This window comes from Ranitomeya variabilis, chromosome 4 (genome assembly GCF_051348905.1).
Source record: "Ranitomeya variabilis isolate aRanVar5 chromosome 4, aRanVar5.hap1, whole genome shotgun sequence".
Taxonomy (NCBI): domain Eukaryota; kingdom Metazoa; phylum Chordata; class Amphibia; order Anura; family Dendrobatidae; genus Ranitomeya; species Ranitomeya variabilis.
In genome coordinates this window covers 744,798,889-744,818,621 of record NC_135235.1, presented here as the reverse complement: position 1 = coordinate 744,818,621, position 19,733 = coordinate 744,798,889, and the positions used below count along the sequence as shown (strand labels likewise).

At 45.6% G+C, this 19,733-nt stretch overlaps 1 protein-coding gene across 2 annotated transcripts in view; it reads right to left on the bottom strand.

Moving 5' to 3' along the window:
• LOC143768071 (uncharacterized) overlaps window positions 1-18,435 on the bottom strand; it is a 79,577-nt gene extending 61,142 nt beyond the window's left edge. The window contains exons 1-6 of one of the 2 annotated variants that reach the window (XM_077256751.1): window positions 18,304-18,435; window positions 14,282-14,418; window positions 7,773-7,952; window positions 7,569-7,692; window positions 7,390-7,487; window positions 7,101-7,191 (exon numbers count right to left, since the gene is read on the bottom strand). In XM_077256751.1, the coding sequence (XP_077112866.1) occupies window positions 7,101-7,191; window positions 7,390-7,487; window positions 7,569-7,692; window positions 7,773-7,952; window positions 14,282-14,359 (571 nt within the window). In that variant the 5' untranslated portion in view covers window positions 14,360-14,418; window positions 18,304-18,435. Of the gene's footprint in view, window positions 1-7,100; window positions 7,192-7,389; window positions 7,488-7,568; window positions 7,693-7,772; window positions 7,953-14,281; window positions 14,419-18,281 lie in introns of both variants that reach the window. The other variant, XM_077256752.1, reaches the window with a different exon arrangement.
• Window positions 18,436-19,733: the final 1,298 nt, after the last annotated feature.

The following is a 19,733-nucleotide window of genomic DNA, read 5'->3' as shown; positions in this document are numbered from 1 at the left end:
TTTAGCCACATTGGGTTTTTCCTATTTCTTGTCCTTTTATTCCCACAAGGTATAAACCACTTACAGTGCCTATTTAGGATGTTCTTAAACATTTCCCATTTATTATCTGTATTCTTATTTCAGAGGATATTGTCCCAGTCAACCAGATTAAGGGCATCTCTAAGCTGGTCAAACTTTGACTTCCTAAAGTTCAGTGTTTTTGTGACTCCCTGAAAAGTCCCCCTAGCGAAAGACAAGTTAAGCTGTATAATATTGATGTCGCTACTTCCTAGATGCCCGACCACCTGCAGATTTGTTATTCTGTCAGGTCTATTAGATAGTATTAGGTCTAAAAGTGCTGCTCCTCTGGTTGGTTTCTGCACCAATTGTGAAAGATAATTTATCTTGGTTAGTAGCAGAAACCTGTTGTCTTTATGGTTTTCGCAGGTCTCTGTTTCCCAGTTAATATCCCGGTAGTTAAAGTCCCCCATGACAAGGACCTCATTATGAGTTGCAGCTTCATCTATCTGCCTTAGTAGTATACTTTTCATGATTTCTTTTATATTTGGGGGTTTGTAACAGACCCCAATGAGAATTTTCTTACTATTTTCCCCTCCATGTATTCCGACCCATATGGACTCGACATCCTCATTTCCTTTGCTAATATCCTCCCTTAAAGTGGATTTTAGACAAGACTTTACATAGAGACAAACCCCTCCTCCTCTCTGATTTTTACGATCCTTTCTAAAACAGACTGTAAGTTAACTGCCCAGTCATAGCTTTCATCTAACCATGTCTCGGTTATTCCCACTATGTCATAGTTGTTGTAGTTGTAGATATTTCTGCTTCTAGTTCTTCCATCTTGTTTGTCAGGCTTCTGGCGTTTGCGAGCATGCAGTATAGAGGATTTTGTTTTGTTCCAATCTTCTCCCTGTGGATTGTTTTAGAAATTTTCTTACCTCCCTTCTGAGTATGTTTTCTTGGGTCTTCTATGCCGCACCTCATATCCCTCATCAGTATATTTTTTGGCTTCATGTTAGAGTCAAACGTTTTTCTTCCCACTAGCCATTGAATCGGGAGAAAGGACTTTCCCTGGTAGAGGGAAGAACTCAATGTCCACCATCTGAGAGTCCTGACCCAGTTGAGGGAGAAAGGGTTCCTGTCCCAAGCAACTAGAAGCACATGCTGTAGGGGACGGAGGTGCATCTGTGTGAAAGGAACTGCTTCCATTGCCGCCACCATTTTCCCCAGTAGCCTCATCACAGAGCGGATGGAATGAGGGGATGGTGCGCGGGCTCCTTGCTGAAGGGCTAGGACCTTGTGTTGAGGGAGAATCACCAACCATCACAAGGTGTTCAGGGTCATGCCTAAAAATGATATCTGCTGAGCTGGAATGGGGGGGAAGACTTGGCTAAGGTTATCTGGCAACCCAGACGAGAAAGAGTATCGCAAGTGATACGAACGGACTCTCCGTATTTGTGGAAAGACGGTCCCTTGACCAAGAGGTCCTCCAGATAGGGTAGGACGACCACACTCCGAGAGTGAAGGATGGGCACGACAGCTGCCAAGACCTTTGTGAAAACCCTGGCGTGGTAGTGAGGCCAAAACGCAAGGCCATGAATTGAAAATGCTGTTCGCGAATGGCGAAATGCAGGAACCTTTGGTGGGGAGGGAAAAATCGGGAAGTGCAGGTAAGCATCTCGAATGTCGATGGATGCTAGAAACTCAGCTTTTTCCATTGAGGTGATGACCGAATGCAGAGACTCCATGAGCAAATGAGAGACCTTGACAAACTTGTTTAGAAGTTTGAGGTCTAGTATGGCAGCACGGTGGCACAGTGGATAGCACTGCAGCCTTGCAGCGCTGGGGTCCTGGGCTCTAATCCCACCCAGGACAACATCTGCAAAGAGTTTGTATGCTCTCTCTGTGTTTGCGTGGGTTTCCTCCTACATTCCAAAGAATGGGGATAGATAGGGAATCTAGATTGTGAGCCCCAACGGGGACAGTGATGATAATGTGTGCAACCTGTAAAGCGCTGCGGAATATGTTAGCGCTATAGAAAAATAAAGATTATTATTAGTATGGGTCTCACTTATCCGTCCTTTTTTGGGACAACAAATAGGTTGGAGTAGAATCCCTCTAACCTTTTGTTTTCTGGGACAATGACGACATCGCGGCACAAAGAGCCTTTGCCCTTGATGCTGGAAGTCGGGAAAGTAAGAAACGAGCCGGGGACGAGAAGAAAAATCTATTTTGTATCCAGAAGACACCAGGTCTCTGACCCATTCGTTGTGAACCACTGAGAGCCAGACCCTGCTGGTGTCAACCAGATAACCCCATGAGTCACTGGGTGGAAAATCTGTGGGACCTAGATCTTAAGGTACCTTCACACGAAGCGACGCTGCAGCGATAGCGACAACGATGTCGATCGCTGCAGCGTCGCTGTTTGGTCGCTGGAGAGCTGTCACACAGACCGCTCTCCAGCGATCAACTATGCCGAGGTCCCCTGGTAACCAGGGTAAACATCGGGTAACTAAGCGCAGGGCCGCGCTTAGTAACCCGATGTTTACCCTGGTTACCAGCGTAAAATCTAAAAAAAACAAACAGCACATACTTACATTCACGTCCCCCTGCGTCCACTTCCTGACTGACTGAGCGCCGTACAGTGAGAGCAGAGCGGTGACGTCACCGCTGTGCTGCTTTCACTTTCACTTTGCGGCGCTGAGTCAGAGGAGGAAGCAGACTGCAGGGGACGCAATGTGAGTATGTGCTGTTTGTTTTTTTTACATTTTACGCTAGTAACCAGGGTAAACATCGGGTAACTAAGCGCGGCCCTGCGCTTAGTAACCCGATGTTTACCCTGGTTACCAGTGTAAAATATCGCTGGTATCGTTGCTTTTGCTTTCAAACACAACGATACACAGCGATCGGACGACCAAATAAAGTTCTGGACTTTATTCAGCGACCAGCGACATCACAGCAGGATCCTGATCGCTGCTGCGTGTCAAACGAAACGATATCGCTAGCGAGGACGCTGCAACGTCACGGATTGCTAGCGATATCGTTATAATGTCGTTTCGTGTGAAGGTACCTTTAGTTTCAGACTGTTTGGGCCAGTCCTTCCATTGCTGATTGGACCTAAAGGATGCCCGGGATCCTCTGTTCTTGTGAGGAGAGCATCCTGATCCTGAAGAGGTAGTGGACCAACTTGGATTGGCGCAAAAGGATCGGAAACAGATTTGTTGCTGATGCCGAAAGGGATGCCTAAGCCTCTGCTGGGAAAGAAATTTGCTCTTTCCTCCCTTAGCATTCGAGATAAGATGATCCAGCTTGTCTCCAAACAAACACCCACTCTGGTAAGGAAGAGATGTCAGACTTTTTTTTTTACGCAGAATCCGCCTTCCATTCTCTGAGCCATAAAGACCTTCTGATTGTGATGGCATTTGCCGCCAATAGAGCCGCACAGTTGGGCGCATCCAAAGAAGCGTGTACCAGGTAATCTCCTGCCTGAGAAATTTGGCTAGCCAGCTGCGCTGTTTCCAGAGGAAGATTACTGTTCTGAATAGAATTAGCCAAGGTCTCTGACCAGGAAACCAATACTTTAGCTACCCACGCTGCGGCGAAGGAAGGATATAAAGCCGCACCTGAGGCCTCGAACACAGATCGAGTCAAATTTTCTATCTGGCGGTCTGAGGGATTTTTAATAGATGATCCGTCCGGCAGGGATAGAAGGGTTTTGGGTGCCAGGCGAGAGACTAGCGGGTCTACTACAGGGGACTCATATGTCAAACAGAAATCAGTCCCAGGAGCGTAAAAGGAAACTCTGACAACATATGTAGTTTACCACAATGCGTTTCAACGGTAAACACCGTCTTCTTCAGGTGGGAGTTTATTTACTACAGGGGACTCGACCCAATCTTTTCTCAGATCGGCTGAGAAAGGGTATTTCGCCTCAGGCGGTTTTCGTCCTGTAAAGCGCTTATCCGGTCACTCCCTGTGCCGATTAACTATATCCCGACACAACCGTCCTCTGAAAATCTGGCGAATCCGGATCTAAGGAGACGTCTGATTCATACTCACAATCAAGTTCGCTACCAACGTCTGGAGAGGGAGAACGAGAAACGGAGCTCACGGACACCATGGCACGTGATTGTATGGAGACGTACTACGGATCAGATTCCTAAAAAATGCTTGTATGTTTCTAGATTGTGTGCAGCCCCTGGTAGCTGACCGTTCCCGTCTAGGGGAGGGTCCCTCTGCTTCAGACGTGCAAACGCTTGATCCCCAGAAGGGATACTGAAGGGATTCAAGTGCTTTGGCCAGAGAAGTTATAGATTGCGACAGAGACGAGACCCACTCAGGGGGACTAAGGACACTGGGCAGTGTCAGCGGGGGTCCTGAGTGCATTTGGGAATCACAGGCTTTGTAGAGCCGTGAACTCTGAGCTTTTGGAAATTCAGACTGGCAGGAGTTACATGAAGTGAAAAAGACAGTCTTATGAGAATTTTTAGGTGCCTGATGCCATGATATACTCCTATGTGCCCCCTTAATAAGGGTTCCTACAGAGGATAAGATACTGAAAGGGAGAGAGCGCTAATGGCAACGCTCCTTACCCAGGTCCTGTGTCCCAGCCACAAGAATCACGCTCCGCGTCGCTATCTGGGCAAACAGGAGGCTTCCTGAGCATCCGGAGGTCCTGTCAGCTTGCGACAGGGTGTAGGAAGATAGCTGACAAGATTTCATGGGGCGCCTCTCGTTCAGAATGAGGAGTCAGAAAAGTGGGCAGAGCTGCCAGAAAGCGTCATAGCGGGGGCGGAGCTTTGGCTGCGGCATGTACAAGGCCAAAGCCAGGGACTAAATTTTTACCAAGGCCTAAAAAACGCCCCCCCGCCAGGAAGAGTCTGCTGCCTGTGCCCAGACCCCCTCCCCCTTCTCAACACTTACCCGGAGAGGCTGGAAATGTCCTTCTGACGATGCTGCAGGTTCCTTTGCTGTGCGCAGGAACATTCGTTGTGCAGCTGCTATTGCTGGTGATTTTTGGACGGTGCAGGGATAAGGTTAAAAACCCTCAATCCACTCTCCCTTTCAAAGGGAGATAGAGGGGAACCGTCCGCCTCCTTGCTTCATCCGCTAAACAGTGGTGGAGCAGTGGGGGCTGCACAGACACCAAAACAGAGGGTGCCTCTGTGCATCCAAGGGGTTCAATCCTGGTGTACAGAGCCGGTTGTCCGGCATTAGGCCTGGCTGCAGAAGAAGGTACATGGAGGCGACATTCCATGTCCTCGCCTGTTAATGTTGCGGGGAGATCAGAGCCTTGAAAGGATCCGTCACTCCTTTAAAAAAAAAAAAAAAAAAAAAAATCAGCCCAGACATGGCATCCCACATCACAGAAGAGGGTACGTGGAGGCGACACTCCAAGTGCTCGCCTGTTGTTGGTTTGGGGAGATCGGAGCCTTGAAAGGATCCGTCGCCCCTTTATCCAGGTAAAAATCTTAAGAATTAAAAGTTAAAACAAAAAAAGTTTTTGGTCTGAAGACCAGACCCGTGTGCCTCCTACGGACACTAAGCATGAACTGCTTCTCTTGGAGCCAGCATGAGGGTGTATACTGCAGGGGAGGAGCTAGCTGTCTTTGTATTAACTTAGCGTCAGCCTCCTAGTGGTAGCAGGTAACACCTATGGTCTTGTGTCCCCCAATGAGGCGAAGGAGAAACATGGACACGGATATCTCCGGGCCAGACAAAATTGTTGACATGACTGTATCCATAATGTAGCGTTGAATGCGTCCTTCTGTCCGAAGCCTGTATAGACTGCACCTGTGCAGTGTGGCCGGAGTCAGAAGAACACATCCAGCGTTAATAGAGGTGACAGGGCGGACGATGAGGATGGAGGAGGAGTGTAGCGCTGGAGATTGCGGTATGCGTAAGTGCTGACCGACTACGTGAGGACTTACCGCAAGCTCCGGTGAGGCTGGCGGAGGAGTGTTGGGCCGCAATCAGCAACCTGCACATGGCGCGATCTCCGGTGCTATTTTATTGAAGACAAATTCACACAGTGTCTTCAACAAAATTTAAATACTTAACGCAGGCAACACGCACCAGGGAAGCGGGGGAAAGGTTAATTGTTTTTTGGTTTGTTTGTAAGTATGTATGTATGTATGTATAGAAAATCGGGATGGGTGGCACATATACCAGGCTGGGGGAGAATATACCAGAATGGGGGAGCGTATATCAGGGTGGGCGAACATATACCAGGAAGGGAGAGCATATACCAGGCTAGAGGAGAATATACAACGATGGGGGAGCATATACCGTGTCGTGGGAACATATACTAGGTTGGGGGGAGCATATACAAGGATATTGGCCCATATATCAGGACTAGCTATTGAACCCGTTCTACCCCCAGCTTGTGAGCATTTTTATTGGTGCATTTTTGTGCTATGTGAAAGGGAACCCGTCACCGGAAATAACATTGTTAACCTGCAAATATGTAGTCAATATGCAGGCTAACAGTGTTATTATGGTGCCTGGCGCCCGCATGCAGTGAGGATAAAATGATCTTTATTCTTAGCAGTATGGTCATTTCAAAAAAGTTTGCTCATTTCTGCATCAAGATGTTTATTCTTCCCAAGGGAGCTCATACAACACATCACGTAAAGCAGTGTATCAATAATCAATGGTGTCCAGAAGGTATAGAGAAACACCTTTGTACATAGAAGAACTTCATGTGCTGCCATGTCACGTCTCACCATGACTACTCTGTAATGTTCTTGTACTGGCATGCTCCTGCACTGTCACTTTTCTAACCAGCCTTCACAATATAGTCCATGGTTGCGCTGGTGGAGATGCTGCACTAAATTCACAGGGTCACTTAGCTCATTGTGTAAGAGTCAAATTAGCCAATCTGTTATTACCAGAGCTAAGTTGTTACCCGGTTTTGAGTAGATTATTACCGGACCCTACTTCTAAATCCTTTCCTGACCTGCCTACATATTTCTTGTTGACTTCAAAACGGTTTGGCTTCTCACTAGACTGTTCTTCCAGGACCGGTACGGCCGCTAGACATTCAACATATAACTACAGTAAAATCTATGACTTCTCTGCATTTAGTGGTCACTACTCACCTGGGTTGTCATATGTAGAAATCTCCTCTTTACACCGCTCATCACCCCTCACATATGTCTCTGTAGTATTAATATGGGTCAGATCTTCACCCTGAAACAAATATTGTAAAAGTCACCAACAGATGGAGAAGTCACATCTATGATCAGCTCTAATCCTGCCATCTCCACCGTTCTCATTACACAAGTATAAAACATATAATACTGGTGGATAAAACAAGACTGAGCACAAGACCTTCACAGCCGTCTACACATCATAGGAGAGATCTCATGACACCTTCTCTCCATCTACCTGATGATCCTGAGGAACATTGGGATCTTCTTGTTTACAGTCCTGTGCAAGAAGAGGACGGGGACATCTCTCTGGTGTTGTCCTCTTACTGGATAGATCTGGAGGAAACACAGAGGGGGTGAATTCATTCTTTACATACAGATAATTATAGGCCGTGTGTATTTAGTCCTGTCTAGTACCTGGTGATGTGAGGGGCTGGGGAACCTCCATTATGACGTCCTTGTACAGGTCTCTGTGTCCTTCTAAATACTCCCACTCCTCCATGGTGAAATAGACGGAGACATCCTGACACCTTATAGGAACCTGACACATACAATGATACCGTCATCCCGATTCCTTCATAGCGTTACTGTGTAATGTCCCAGCATTCCCAGCAGTGTCACCTCTCCAGTCAGCAGCTCAACCATCTTGTAGGTGAGTTCTAGGATCTTCTGGTCATTGATGTCCCCATGTATCAGGGGGTGAGGTGGAGGCCTTGGGATTGGGCTCAGGGGTCTTCCCCATTCCTCAGACACAGGGTCCTGACAGCGCTCACTAGAGGTCTTCTTCACTACTGTGTAATCCTGGTTATGGAGAGACACATGAATAAATCTCACTACAGACATTTCTAGAGTCCTCACCTCCAGTTCTGTCCATCCAGCCATGACATATCTGGAGAACTCTTGCAGGTGGTGCCATTGATGAGGAGAGGCTGCCATCTGCTGCCCAGCCAAAATCAAGTGGAACCAAAGTATGGTGGAAGGTTTGCAGGGGGAGTGACCTTGTGTACTTGACTGGATCAGGTGACCCACAGGAAAGACTTCCCTAGTATAAAAGAGCTGTGCGTCCATCCATGAGGATGATGACCAGAGACACCGCTGAGACCAGGGTGGTAGGCCTCAACGGGGAGTCTATGCCACCCAGATGTTGGTCACCGTCTTCTCCAGTTACAGTGGTGCTTAAAAGTAAATGAACCCTTTCGAATTTTCAATATTTTTGCATAAGTCTGACCTACAACTACAACACAGTCCTAAAAGTAGATAAAGAAAAAAAAAATAAAGGAGTTAAAAATATTATAGCACCTAATTTTTTTTTTTTATTAAAAAATGATCCAATATCCCAAGTGGCAAAGTATGTGAACCATTTAGCAGATAATTTGAAGTTGAAATTAGTGTCTGGAGCTTTTAGATAATGGGAAGACAATCAGGTGAGAGTGGACGACCCAACTTAACACCTTTCTGACATTAGGAGTACTATACCGTCAAGGTGACCTGGGCCCGTATGACCACTGACAGGATACTACGTCATATGTGATCAGCCGCGCTCACGGAGGGAGAGCGGCCGAGTGTCAGCTGATTATTATGTGCCAGGAGCAGACATGGACCTCTCCCGGCACATGATCACAGCCTTCCCATGGCATAGGGAAGCATCGCGCAGGGAGGGGGCTCCCTGGGTGCTTCCCTGAGACCCTCAGAACAATGCGATGTGATCGCGTTGTTCCGAGCGTTTCCGCCCTGCAGGCCTCCGGATCCAAGATGGCCGCGGGGTCCTTCCGGGTCTTGCAGGGAGGTGGCTTATCAGTGCCTGCTGAGTGCAGGTGCAGGCAAGCCTCCAGCATCTGCCTGTCAGCTCGCTGATCTGACACAGTGCTCTGCAAAGTGTCAGATCAGTAATCTGACTTTATATAGTGATGTTCCACTCTAGGATAATGTAAAAAAAAATAAAAATATTACCCTGTGTAAAAATATATATAAAAAATCCTAAATAAAAGAAAAATAAATAAATATTGTTCCAATAAAAACATTTCTTCATGTAAATAAAAAAAACAATAAAAGTACACATATTTAGTATTGCCACGTCCGTAACAACCTGACCTATAAAACTGTCCCAATAGTTAACTCCTTCAGTGAATAATTAAAAAAAAAAAAAAAAGGGTGGGGGGGCAAAAAAACAACGCTTTATTATCATACCGCCGAACAAAAAGTGGAATAATACGCGATCAAAAAGACAGATATAAATAAACATGGTACCGCTGAAAACGTCATCTTGTCCCACAAAAAACGAGCCGCCATGCAGCATCATCAATGAAAAAATAAAAAAAAGTTAAAGCGATGCAAAAATAATTATTTTTTTTATATAAATGTTTTCTAATTGTTTAACATGCCAAAACACACAAAAAAATGATATAAGTGAGGTATCGCTGTAATCGTACGAACCGAAGAATAAAAACTGCTTTATCAATTTTACCAAATGTGGAACGGTATAAACACCCCTCCAAAAAGAAATTAATGAATAGCTGGTTTTTGGTCATTCTGCCTCACAAAAATCGGAATAAAAAGCGATCAAAAAAGTCACGTGCCCGAAAATGGTACCAATAAAAACTTCAACTCGTCCCGCAAAAAAACAAAACCCTCACGTGACTCTGTGGACCGAAACATGGAAAAATTATAGCTCTCAAAATGTGGAGACGCAAAAACTATTTTTTGCAATAAAAAGCGTCTTTTAGTGTGTGACAGCTGCCAATCATAAAAAGCCCGATACAAAAAGCCGCTATAAATCGTAAAGCAAACCCCCCCCATTATCACTGCCTTAGTTAGGGAAAAAATAATAAAATAAAAATGTATTTATTTCCATTTTCCCATTAGGGTTAGGGCTAAAGTTAGGGTTTCGATTACGGTTGGGTTAGGGGTGTGTTAGGTTTGGGATTGGAGTTAGAATTAGGGGTTTCCACTGTTCAGGCACATCAGGGGCTCTGCAAACGCATCATGATGACCGATCTCAATTCCAGCCAATTCTGCATTGAAAAAGTAAAACGGGGTTCCTTCCCTTCCGAGCTCTGCCATGCGCCCAAACAGTGGTTTAAACCCACATATGGGGTATCAGCGTACTCAGGACAAATTGCACAACTTTTGGGGTCCAATTTCTCCTGTTACCCTTGGCATAATAAAAATTTTGGGGCTAAAAAAATCATTTTTGTGGGGAAAAAAAATTTTTTTTTCACGGCTCTGCGTTATAAACTTTAGTGAAACATTGGGGGTTCAAAGTTCTCACAACACATCTAGATAAGTTCTTTGGGGGGGGGTCTAGTTTCCAACATGGGGTCACTTGTGGGGGGTTTCCACTGTTTAGGCACATCAGGGGCTCTCCAAAAGCGACATGGCGTCCGATCTCAATTCCAGTCAATTTTGCTTTGAAATAGACAACTGGCGCTCCTTCCCTTCCGAGCTCTGCCATGCGCCCAAACAGTGGTTTACCCCCACTTATGGGGTATCGGGGTATTCCGGAGAAATTGTACAATAACTTTTGGGGTTCAATTTATCCTGTTACCCTTGGTAAAATAAAACAAATTTAATCTGAAGAAATTTTTTTCTGAAAAAAAAAGTTAAATGTTCAATTTTTAAAAAAAAATTCAAAAAATTCCTGTGAAGCACCTGAAGGGTTAATAAACTTCTTAAATGAGGTTTTGAGCACCTTGAGGGGTGCAGATTTTAGAATGGTGTAAATTTTTGGTATTTTCTATCATATGGACCCCTCAAAGTCCCTTCAAATGTGAGGTGGTCCCTAAAAAAAAAATATATGGTCAACTTAACCCTTATAACTCCCTAACGAAAAAACATTTTGGTTCCAAAATTGTGCTGATGTAAAGTAGACATGTGGGAAATGTTATTTATTAAGTATTTTGTGTGACATATCTCTGATTTATGGACATGAAAATTCATTTTGGAAAATTGCAAAATTTTCGCCAAATTTCCCATTTTTTCACAAATAAACGCAAGTAATATCAAAGAAATTTTACCACTATCACGAAGTACAATATGTTGCGAGAAAACAATGTCAGAATCACTGGGATCCGTTGAAGCGTTCCAGAGTTATAACCTCAAAGGGACAGTGGTCCGAATTGTAAAAATTGGCCGGTCATTACCGTGCAAACCACTCTTGGGGGTAAAGGGGTTAAAGAAACACTCCTCCCAAAGTTTTTATCTTAGTATACTGCAGTCATCATATGATATAGCTCAATATTGAGAACATGAACCAGCACTCAGCATTAGCGATGAGCAAATATACTTGTTACTCGAGATTTCTCAAGCACGCTCGGGGATCCTCCGAGCATTTTTTAGTGTTTTTCTTGCCACAGCTGAATGATTTACATATGTTACCCAGCATAAGTACATGTGGGGGTTGCCAGGTTGCTAGGGAATCCCCACATGTACTTATGCTGGCTAAGAGATGTAAATCATTCAGCTGTGGCAAGAAAAACTAAAACTCCGAGCAATAAAAAATACTCGGGAGCATGCTCGAGAAATCTCGAGTAACGAGCATATTCGCTCATCACTAGTCACCATTGCTTCTTAAAAAAGGTTAAAATTCTTTATTCCATGTGGCGGGACAATCGTTTAACCCCTTCAAAACTGAGCCCTTTTTCGTTTTTGTGTTCTCGTTTTTCGCTCCCCTACTTCCCAGAGCCATAACTTTTTTATTTTTCCATCAATATGGCCATGTGTGGGCTTATTTTTTGCGGGACAAGCTGTACTTTTGAACAGCACCATTAGTTTTTCCATGTCTTGTACTAGAAAACGGGAAAAAAATTCCAAGTGTGGTAAAATTGCAAACAAAAAAAGTGCAATGCCACACTGTTTTTTTGTTTGGCTTTTTTGCTAGGTTCACTAAATGCTAAAACTGACCCGCCATTATGATTCTCCAGGTCATTATGAGTTCATAGACACCAAACATGTCTAGGTTATTTTTTTATATAAAGTGGTGAAAAAAAATTCCAAACTTTACAAAAAAAAAGTTGCGCAATTTTCCGATACCCGTAACATCTCCATTTTTCATTATCTCTGGTTGGGTGAGGGCCTATTTTTTTGCGCCCGAGCTGTCATTTTTAATGATACCATTTTGATGCAGATACATTCTTTTGATCGCCCATTATTGCATTTTAATGCAACGTCGAAGCGACCAAAAAAACATAATTCTGCGTTTTGAATTATTTTCTTGCTATACCAGCTATTAACCAGCGATCAGTTTAATCCTTTTTTATTGATAGATCAGGCGATTCTGAACACGGCAATACCAAATATGTGTAGGTTTGATTTTTTTTTTTATTTTGAATGGGGCGAAAGGAGGGTGATTTAAACTTTTATATTTTTTTATTTTTTTCAATACATTTTTTTTTTTTTACTTTTGCAATCCTCCAATAGCCTCCATGGGAGGCTAGAAGCTGGCACAACTCGATCGGCTCTGTTACATAGGAGCGATCCTCAGATCGTTCCTATGAAGCAGAATTACTACATTGCTATAAGCGCCGACCACAGGGTGGCGCTCATAGCAATCCGGCATCCACAACCATAGAGGTCTCAAGGAGACCTCTGGTTGTTATGCCGACACATCGCTAACCCCCGATCATGTGACGGGGTCAGCGATAAGCGCATTTCCGGCCGATGGCCGGGAGCGCTAGTTAAATGCCGCTGTCAGCGTTTGACAGCGCCATTTAACTAGTTAATAGAGGCAGGTGGATCGCGATTCCACTCGCCACTATTGCTCGCACATGTCAGCTGTTCAAAACAGCTGACATGTCGTGGCTTTGATGTGGGCTCACCGCCGGAGCCCGCATCAAATGGGGAGACACGACATGCCCCGTACTAGTACGGCGCATGTTGTGAAGGGGTTAATATGCAGTAGGAGCGGGGAAGGGAAGGACGACAACAGCTATAATGGCAAAGTAACGTTTCGACCCTGCTTAGGGTCTTTCTCAAACTTCACTGAAGTGTTGTGTAGAAATAAGTAGACAAGGCCCCTTTAAGGGCTCCGTTCGGTAGAGTGGTAAGATATCCTGCTGCTATGCTGGTCTGGAATCTCAAGAGAACATGGGTTATAGTAAGACAATGACCCAAAGCCACAAATTGCTTTACAATAGAAGAATGGTAATAGAAGAATAAAAGGTAAAGTTTTGGAATGGGCAAGTCAGAGTCCTGACCTTAATCCTATAGAAATGTTGTGGAAGGGCCTGAAGTGAGCCTTTTATGGGAGAAAACCAACAACATAACACAGGTGAAGCAGTTTTGTAGGGAGAAAAGGGCTACATTTACTGCATCCAATGTTCAGGACTAATCAACAATCATCGGAAACATTTAGATGCAGTTATTTTCCTCATCCAAAAAAATGACAGTCTAATATTTTTGACTCATTTATTTGATTTGGTTCTTTACCTACTGTTAGTGAAAATCTGATGTAATTTCAGATATTCCACCTCTCTCCATGCTATTCCTCTGCTTCTCCCCTCTGCAAATCCCTTCACTGACTCCCAATTCCCCAACGTATCCAGTTCAAACTACTAACATTGACCTATAAAGCCATCCATAATCTGTCTCCTCCGTATATCTTCTAACCAATCTCACAATGTCTTCCAACACGCAAACTAAGGTCCTCCCAAGACCTCCTTTTCTCCTCCACACTCATGCGTTCCTCACCCAATAGCCTACAGTATATCTCCCAAGTGTCCACCGTTTCTGGAATTCTGTTCCTCAACATATTTGATTATCCGCCACACTTGGAACCATCAGACAGAACTTGAAAACGCATCTCTTAAAGCAAGCTTAGAGCCTGCAATGACCCTCTGCCACCTCACCACCGAAGCTGCCGTAACCCCATACCCTACTTTCTCCCATTAACCTTATAGACTATAAACCCACCAGGGCAGGGCCCTCTCCTTTCTGTACCAGTCGGTCCTTCTTAGTTTGTTCACCGTATTTTATACTTGTATCTAACAGTTTCTTACACACAGCATCATGGAATGAAAGGTGCTCTAAAAATAAATAATATTTGAAAAATTCTAAAGGGTTCAGAAACTTTTCAGAACTTCTTGTGATTCCCATATATAAGAATAATGTAATGTGACGCAATCAGAATCGCTCACCTCTCCAGTAAGCCGGAAGAGGATCTCTAGGGTGAGGTGTATTATCCTCTCCGCCATCTTGTCCCTCTCTCTATCCATCCTTGACGGGTCAAGGTAAATTTTGTTGAAGATATCAATTAAAACAATTCAATAGAAACCTGAATCGAAAGAAGATGAGTCGATGTAAAATCACACAAAATACCATGAAGAAAAAAAAAATGTACAGTACAGACCAAAAGTTTGGACACACCTTCTCATTTAAAGATTTTTCTGTATTTTCATAACTATGAAAATTGTACATTCACACTGAAGGCATCAAAACTATGAATTAACACGTGGAATTATATACTTAACAAAAAAGTGTGAAACAACTGAAAATATGTCTTATATTCTAGGTTCGTCAAAGTAGCCACCTTTTGCTTTGATGACTGCTTTGCACACTCTTGGTATTCTCTTGATAAGCTTCAAGAGGTAGTCACCGGGAATGGTTTTCACTTCACAGGTGTGCCCTGTCAGGTTTAATAAGTGTGATTTCTTGCCTTATAAATGGGGTTGGGACCATCAGTTGTGTTGTGCAGAAGTTTGGTGGATACACAGCTGATAGTCCTACTGAATAGACTGTTAGAATTTGTATTATGGCAAGAAAAAAGCAGCTAAGTAAATAAAAACGAGTGGCCATCATTACTTTAAGAAATGAAGGTCAGTCAGTCCAAAAAATTGGGAAAACTTTGAAAGTGTCCCCAAGTGCAGTTGCAAAAACTATCAAGCACTACCAAGAAACTGGCTTACATGAGGACCGCCCCAGGAAAGGAAGACCAAGAGTCACCTCTGCTTCTGAGGATAAGTTTATCCGAGTCACCAGCCTCAGAAATCGCAGGTTAACAGCAGCTCAGATTAGAGACCAGGTCAATGCCACACAGAGTTCTAGCAGCAGACACATCTCTACAACAACTGTTAAGAGGAGACTTTGTGCAGCAGGCCTTCATGGTAAAATAGCTGCTAGGAAACCACTGCTAAGGACAGGCAACAAGCAGAAGAGACTTGTTTGGGCTAAAGAACACAAGGAATGGACATTAGACCAGTGGAAATCTGTGCTTTGGTCTGATGAGTCCAAATTTGAGATCTTTAGTTCCAACGACCGTGTCTTTGTGCAACGCAGAAAAGGTGAACGGATGGACTCTACATGCCTGGTTCCCACCGTGAAGCATGGAGAAGGAGGTGTGATGGTGTGGGGGTGCTTTGCTAGTGACACTGTTGGGGATTTATTCAAAACTGAAGGCATACTGAACCAGCATGGCTACCACAGCATCTTGCAGCGGCATGCTATTCCTTGTGGTTTGCGTTTAGTTGGACCATCATTTATTTTTCAACAGGACAATGACCCTAAACACACCTCCAGGCTGTGTAAGGGCTATTTGACCAAGAAGGAGAGTGATGGGGTGCTATGCCAGATGACCTGGCCTCCACAGTCACCAGACCTGAACCCAATCGAGATGGTTTGGTGTGAGCTGGACCGCAGAGTGAAGGCAAAAGGGCCAACAAGTACTAAGCATCTCTGGGAACTCCTTCAAGATTGTTGGAAGACCATTTCCGGTGACTACCTCTTGAAGCTCATCAAGAGAATGCCAATAGTGTGCAAAGCAGTCATCAAAGCAAAAGGTGGCTACTTTAAAGAACCTAGAATATAAGACTTATTTTCTTTTGTTTCACACTTTTTTGTTAAGTATATAATTTCACATGTGTTAATTCATAGTTTTGATGCCTTCAGTGTGAATGTACAATTTTCAGAGTCATGAAAATACAGAAAAATCTTTAAATGAGAAGGTGTGTCCAAACTTTTGGTCTGTAGTGTATGTGATGATGCTGATTGTACAGAGCAATAATCTGGTGAGGCGCTTCCTAAATCTGAAATCACAAGAGTTAAAAATTAACACAGATCACCACCGACATGGTATCTCTAATATCTGTTCCATGTCCCAAATAATATACTTACCATCTGCCAACTTCTGTTCTTCTCGACTCCAGTCCCGTTCCGCCATCTTGTAACCTCAGCTCCAGACTGGCTAGAAGTCAAGGCTAATGGTCACAAGCTCTTAACAAATGCTTGCTTAGGCTCACAAAGACTTACGTTGAGTACTGACTTCTGGTTCACCCAGCAAGCACTAGAGCGATCCTGCAGGTCACGGTGACGCTAGTCACTACTCACTGTGAGATAGCGCTTACTGCATTTGTTGGGGGACACCCGCTAAACAACGGGACTCAGTCACACAGGCACGTTTTTCTCACAAAAACAGTCCATGCGGTTTATTATGGCATCATAACCGGGTCATGCACAGTCCATTACACTTCATGGAACACAATAGGCACCAACAGGTGACATTAAGTTGCGGCTTTAACTCAGATATTTCATATACAGCTTTAACTCACAGTTCAGACACTACACCCGCCAGCCCTCCTTGACTAGTTCCCGGGGGTGTCCGTATGCCGTTTCAATGTCTCTAGTCTTATAGCGCACATGACATTGATTAGTAGTCTCTAAACACGCTAGACCTTACTTCGTTAAGTTACCGTGGGAGACCACACAGTTCATTACTGACCCCCTGTCAGTGCACACAGTTCCCCATACTCTGGGTTACCTTCCAGGAGCTCCTGCTCCACACGCCGACTCCTGTCAGTCCTCTCTCTCTCAGGGAAGCTGCCGACCTGGGATCACCATCTCGGACAATGCATTGCTCACTAGGCCACCTAACAGTCCAGATCCTCAGACGGGCTGTAGCTCTCCCAGTGAAATGCCGTTGTAGACTCTGCCTCCACTCTTTCCCATGTGCTCTTCAGGAATCCTACTCCCAGGACTTCCAACACAGGTTGTGCTATTCAGGAATCCTACTTCCAGGACTTCCAACACAGGCCACTCAGTGCGCTATTCAGGATATCCATCCTCACCTGGGACCGTCCAACACACAAGTCTCTAAGTGCGCTGTTCAGGGATCCGATCCTACTCCCAGGATCACCTAACACACCAGGTGTTCAGATCGACGGCCTCACAGTGCGCTATTCAGGGATCCAGTCCACACTCAAAACCTCCCAACACACAAGCCGTCCAAGATCACACAGTCTCCATTACAGAGACCACTCCCGACTCCATTGCAGGAACCATGTGACCCACACCCTGGTCACATTATGTAGTTGTAACCACTCCCATAGATGGGTGGTGTGTGTGTGGCTAGCCCAACTCACCCAGCTCTCGAACTAGCCCAGTAAGCCTCCCTTGACTATTATACAAACACTTGTGGGACTATAGGTCCCAGGACAACAACATTACTTCAGGAATACAGCGCAGACTCCCTCTACGACACATATCGACTATTTACAACTCTGCCAGTTACTGTTTCACCATCATTATAACCACAGATACGCCTCCATGCATATTAGGAGGAGCACACACAGCGCCCCCTAGCTGTAAGAGGGGTCACTGCATGACATCACGGATAGACTATGAGACATAAAAGTCAGATTTTCCGGGGTCAATACCAAGAAAGCACGTAGATAACCAAAAGAAAGGGTCCAGGGGCAGATAGCTCAGTTAAATAGCTTTGACAGTCTCCAGAACACCGAACACCTGAAAAAAGTCCCGCATCTCCCAGTCATGTATTGGACAGCATAGCTGTCAATCAAAGCACTGACAGCTCAGCAAGAGTTTCTATCGGTCACAATACCACTCACTGAGCAGAGGAATCGTGACAGTGACAACATGGCTGGTCAGAGCAGTGTCGAGAACAGAAGAAGATGGCGTCTGTACGTATATTAATAGAGGCCTATCGGGGGCTTATCTACAGCATTATAGAATGCGGTAGATAAGCCCGATGCCAGTGGCCGCAGCTCATATACAATTTTGGGGTGACAGATTCCTTTAACCCCCAAATCCCACTAAATAGCCCCAAGTATCAGGCTCCCTCAAACAAAAGTCTCAGAAAACATCACCCGTTAATTAATAAACACCCCTGTTTCTCATGGAGACCACTGATCTCCTCCCTGCTGCTCACCTACACCGGTATCAGACGGCTCAGAGAAATGGATAATGGTTATGATGGCTTCTCTTCCTGCCTTTGCTAAGGCAGAACGCGCCCCCAGTATGACACGCCCCGGAAATGACGTCACACCAGGAAGGAGCCCATACAGTCCAGCATTTACCCACTCCACATATATGGCTGCTCTGTGCGCACAGGACCTGTGATGAGGTCACAGGAGGGGAGGAGTCAGGGGTCACATGATCAGGGGCCTCAGTGTATGCAGGACTCTGCTGTGCTGGTTGTCATGGTGCTGGATGAGGGGAAGTTTCTGTGTGGGGTCAGGAGGGGTTTACAGTGTGGATGTAGCAGAGCCGTGTGTGTACGAGGTGTACGGAGCGGAGCCATGTGTGTACGAGGTGTACGGAGCGGAGCCGTGTGTGTACGAGGTGTACGGAGCGGAGCCGTGTGTGTACGGGGTGTACAGAGCAGAGCTATGTGTGTACGAGGTGTACGGAGCGGAGCCGTGTGTGTACGAGGTGTACGGAGCGGAGCCGTGTGTGTACGGGGTGTACAGAGCGGAGCCATGTGTGTACGGGGTGTACAGAGTGGAGCCAAGCGTGTATGAGGTTTACAGAGCGGAGCCGTGTGTGTACGAGAAGTATGGATCAAAGCCGTGTGTGTACGAGGTGTACGGAGTGGAGCCGTGTGTGTACGGAGCGGAGCCATGTGTGTACGAGGCGTACGGAGCGGAGCCATGTGTATGAGGTGTACGGAGCGGAGCTATGTGTGTACGAGGTGTACGGAGTGGAGCCGTGTGTGTACGGAGCGGAGCCATGTGTGTACGAGGCGTACGGAGCGGAGCCATGTGTATGAGGTGTACGGAGCGGAGCTATGTGTGTACGAGGTGTACGGAGTGGAGCCGTGTGTGTACGGAGCGGAGCCATGTGTGTACGAGGCGTACGGAGCGGAGCCATGTGTATGAGGTGTACGGAGCGGAGCTATGTGTGTACGAGGTGTACGGAGTGGAGCCGTGTGTGTACGGAGCGGAGCCATGTGTGTACGAGGCGTACGGAGCGGAGCCATGTGTACGAGGTGTACGGAGCAGAGCCGTGTGTGTACGAGGTGTACGGAGCGGAGCTGTGTGTGTACGAGGTGTACGGAGCGGAGCTGTGTGTGTACGAGGTGTACGGAGCGGAGCTGTGTGTGTACGAGGTGTACGGAGCGGAGCCGTGTGTGCACGAGGTGTACGGAGCGGAGCCATGTGTGTACGAGGCGTACGGAGCGGAGCCGTGTGTGTACGAGGTGTACGGAGCGGAGCCGTGTGTGTACGAGGTGTACGGAGCGGAGCCGTGTGTGTACAGAGCTGAGCAGTGTATGTAGGGACTGGAGCTATGTGTGGCCCATTTGAAAAGTAAATGGCCCCAATGAACTGTCTGTTACAGGGATCATTCAACAAGACAAAA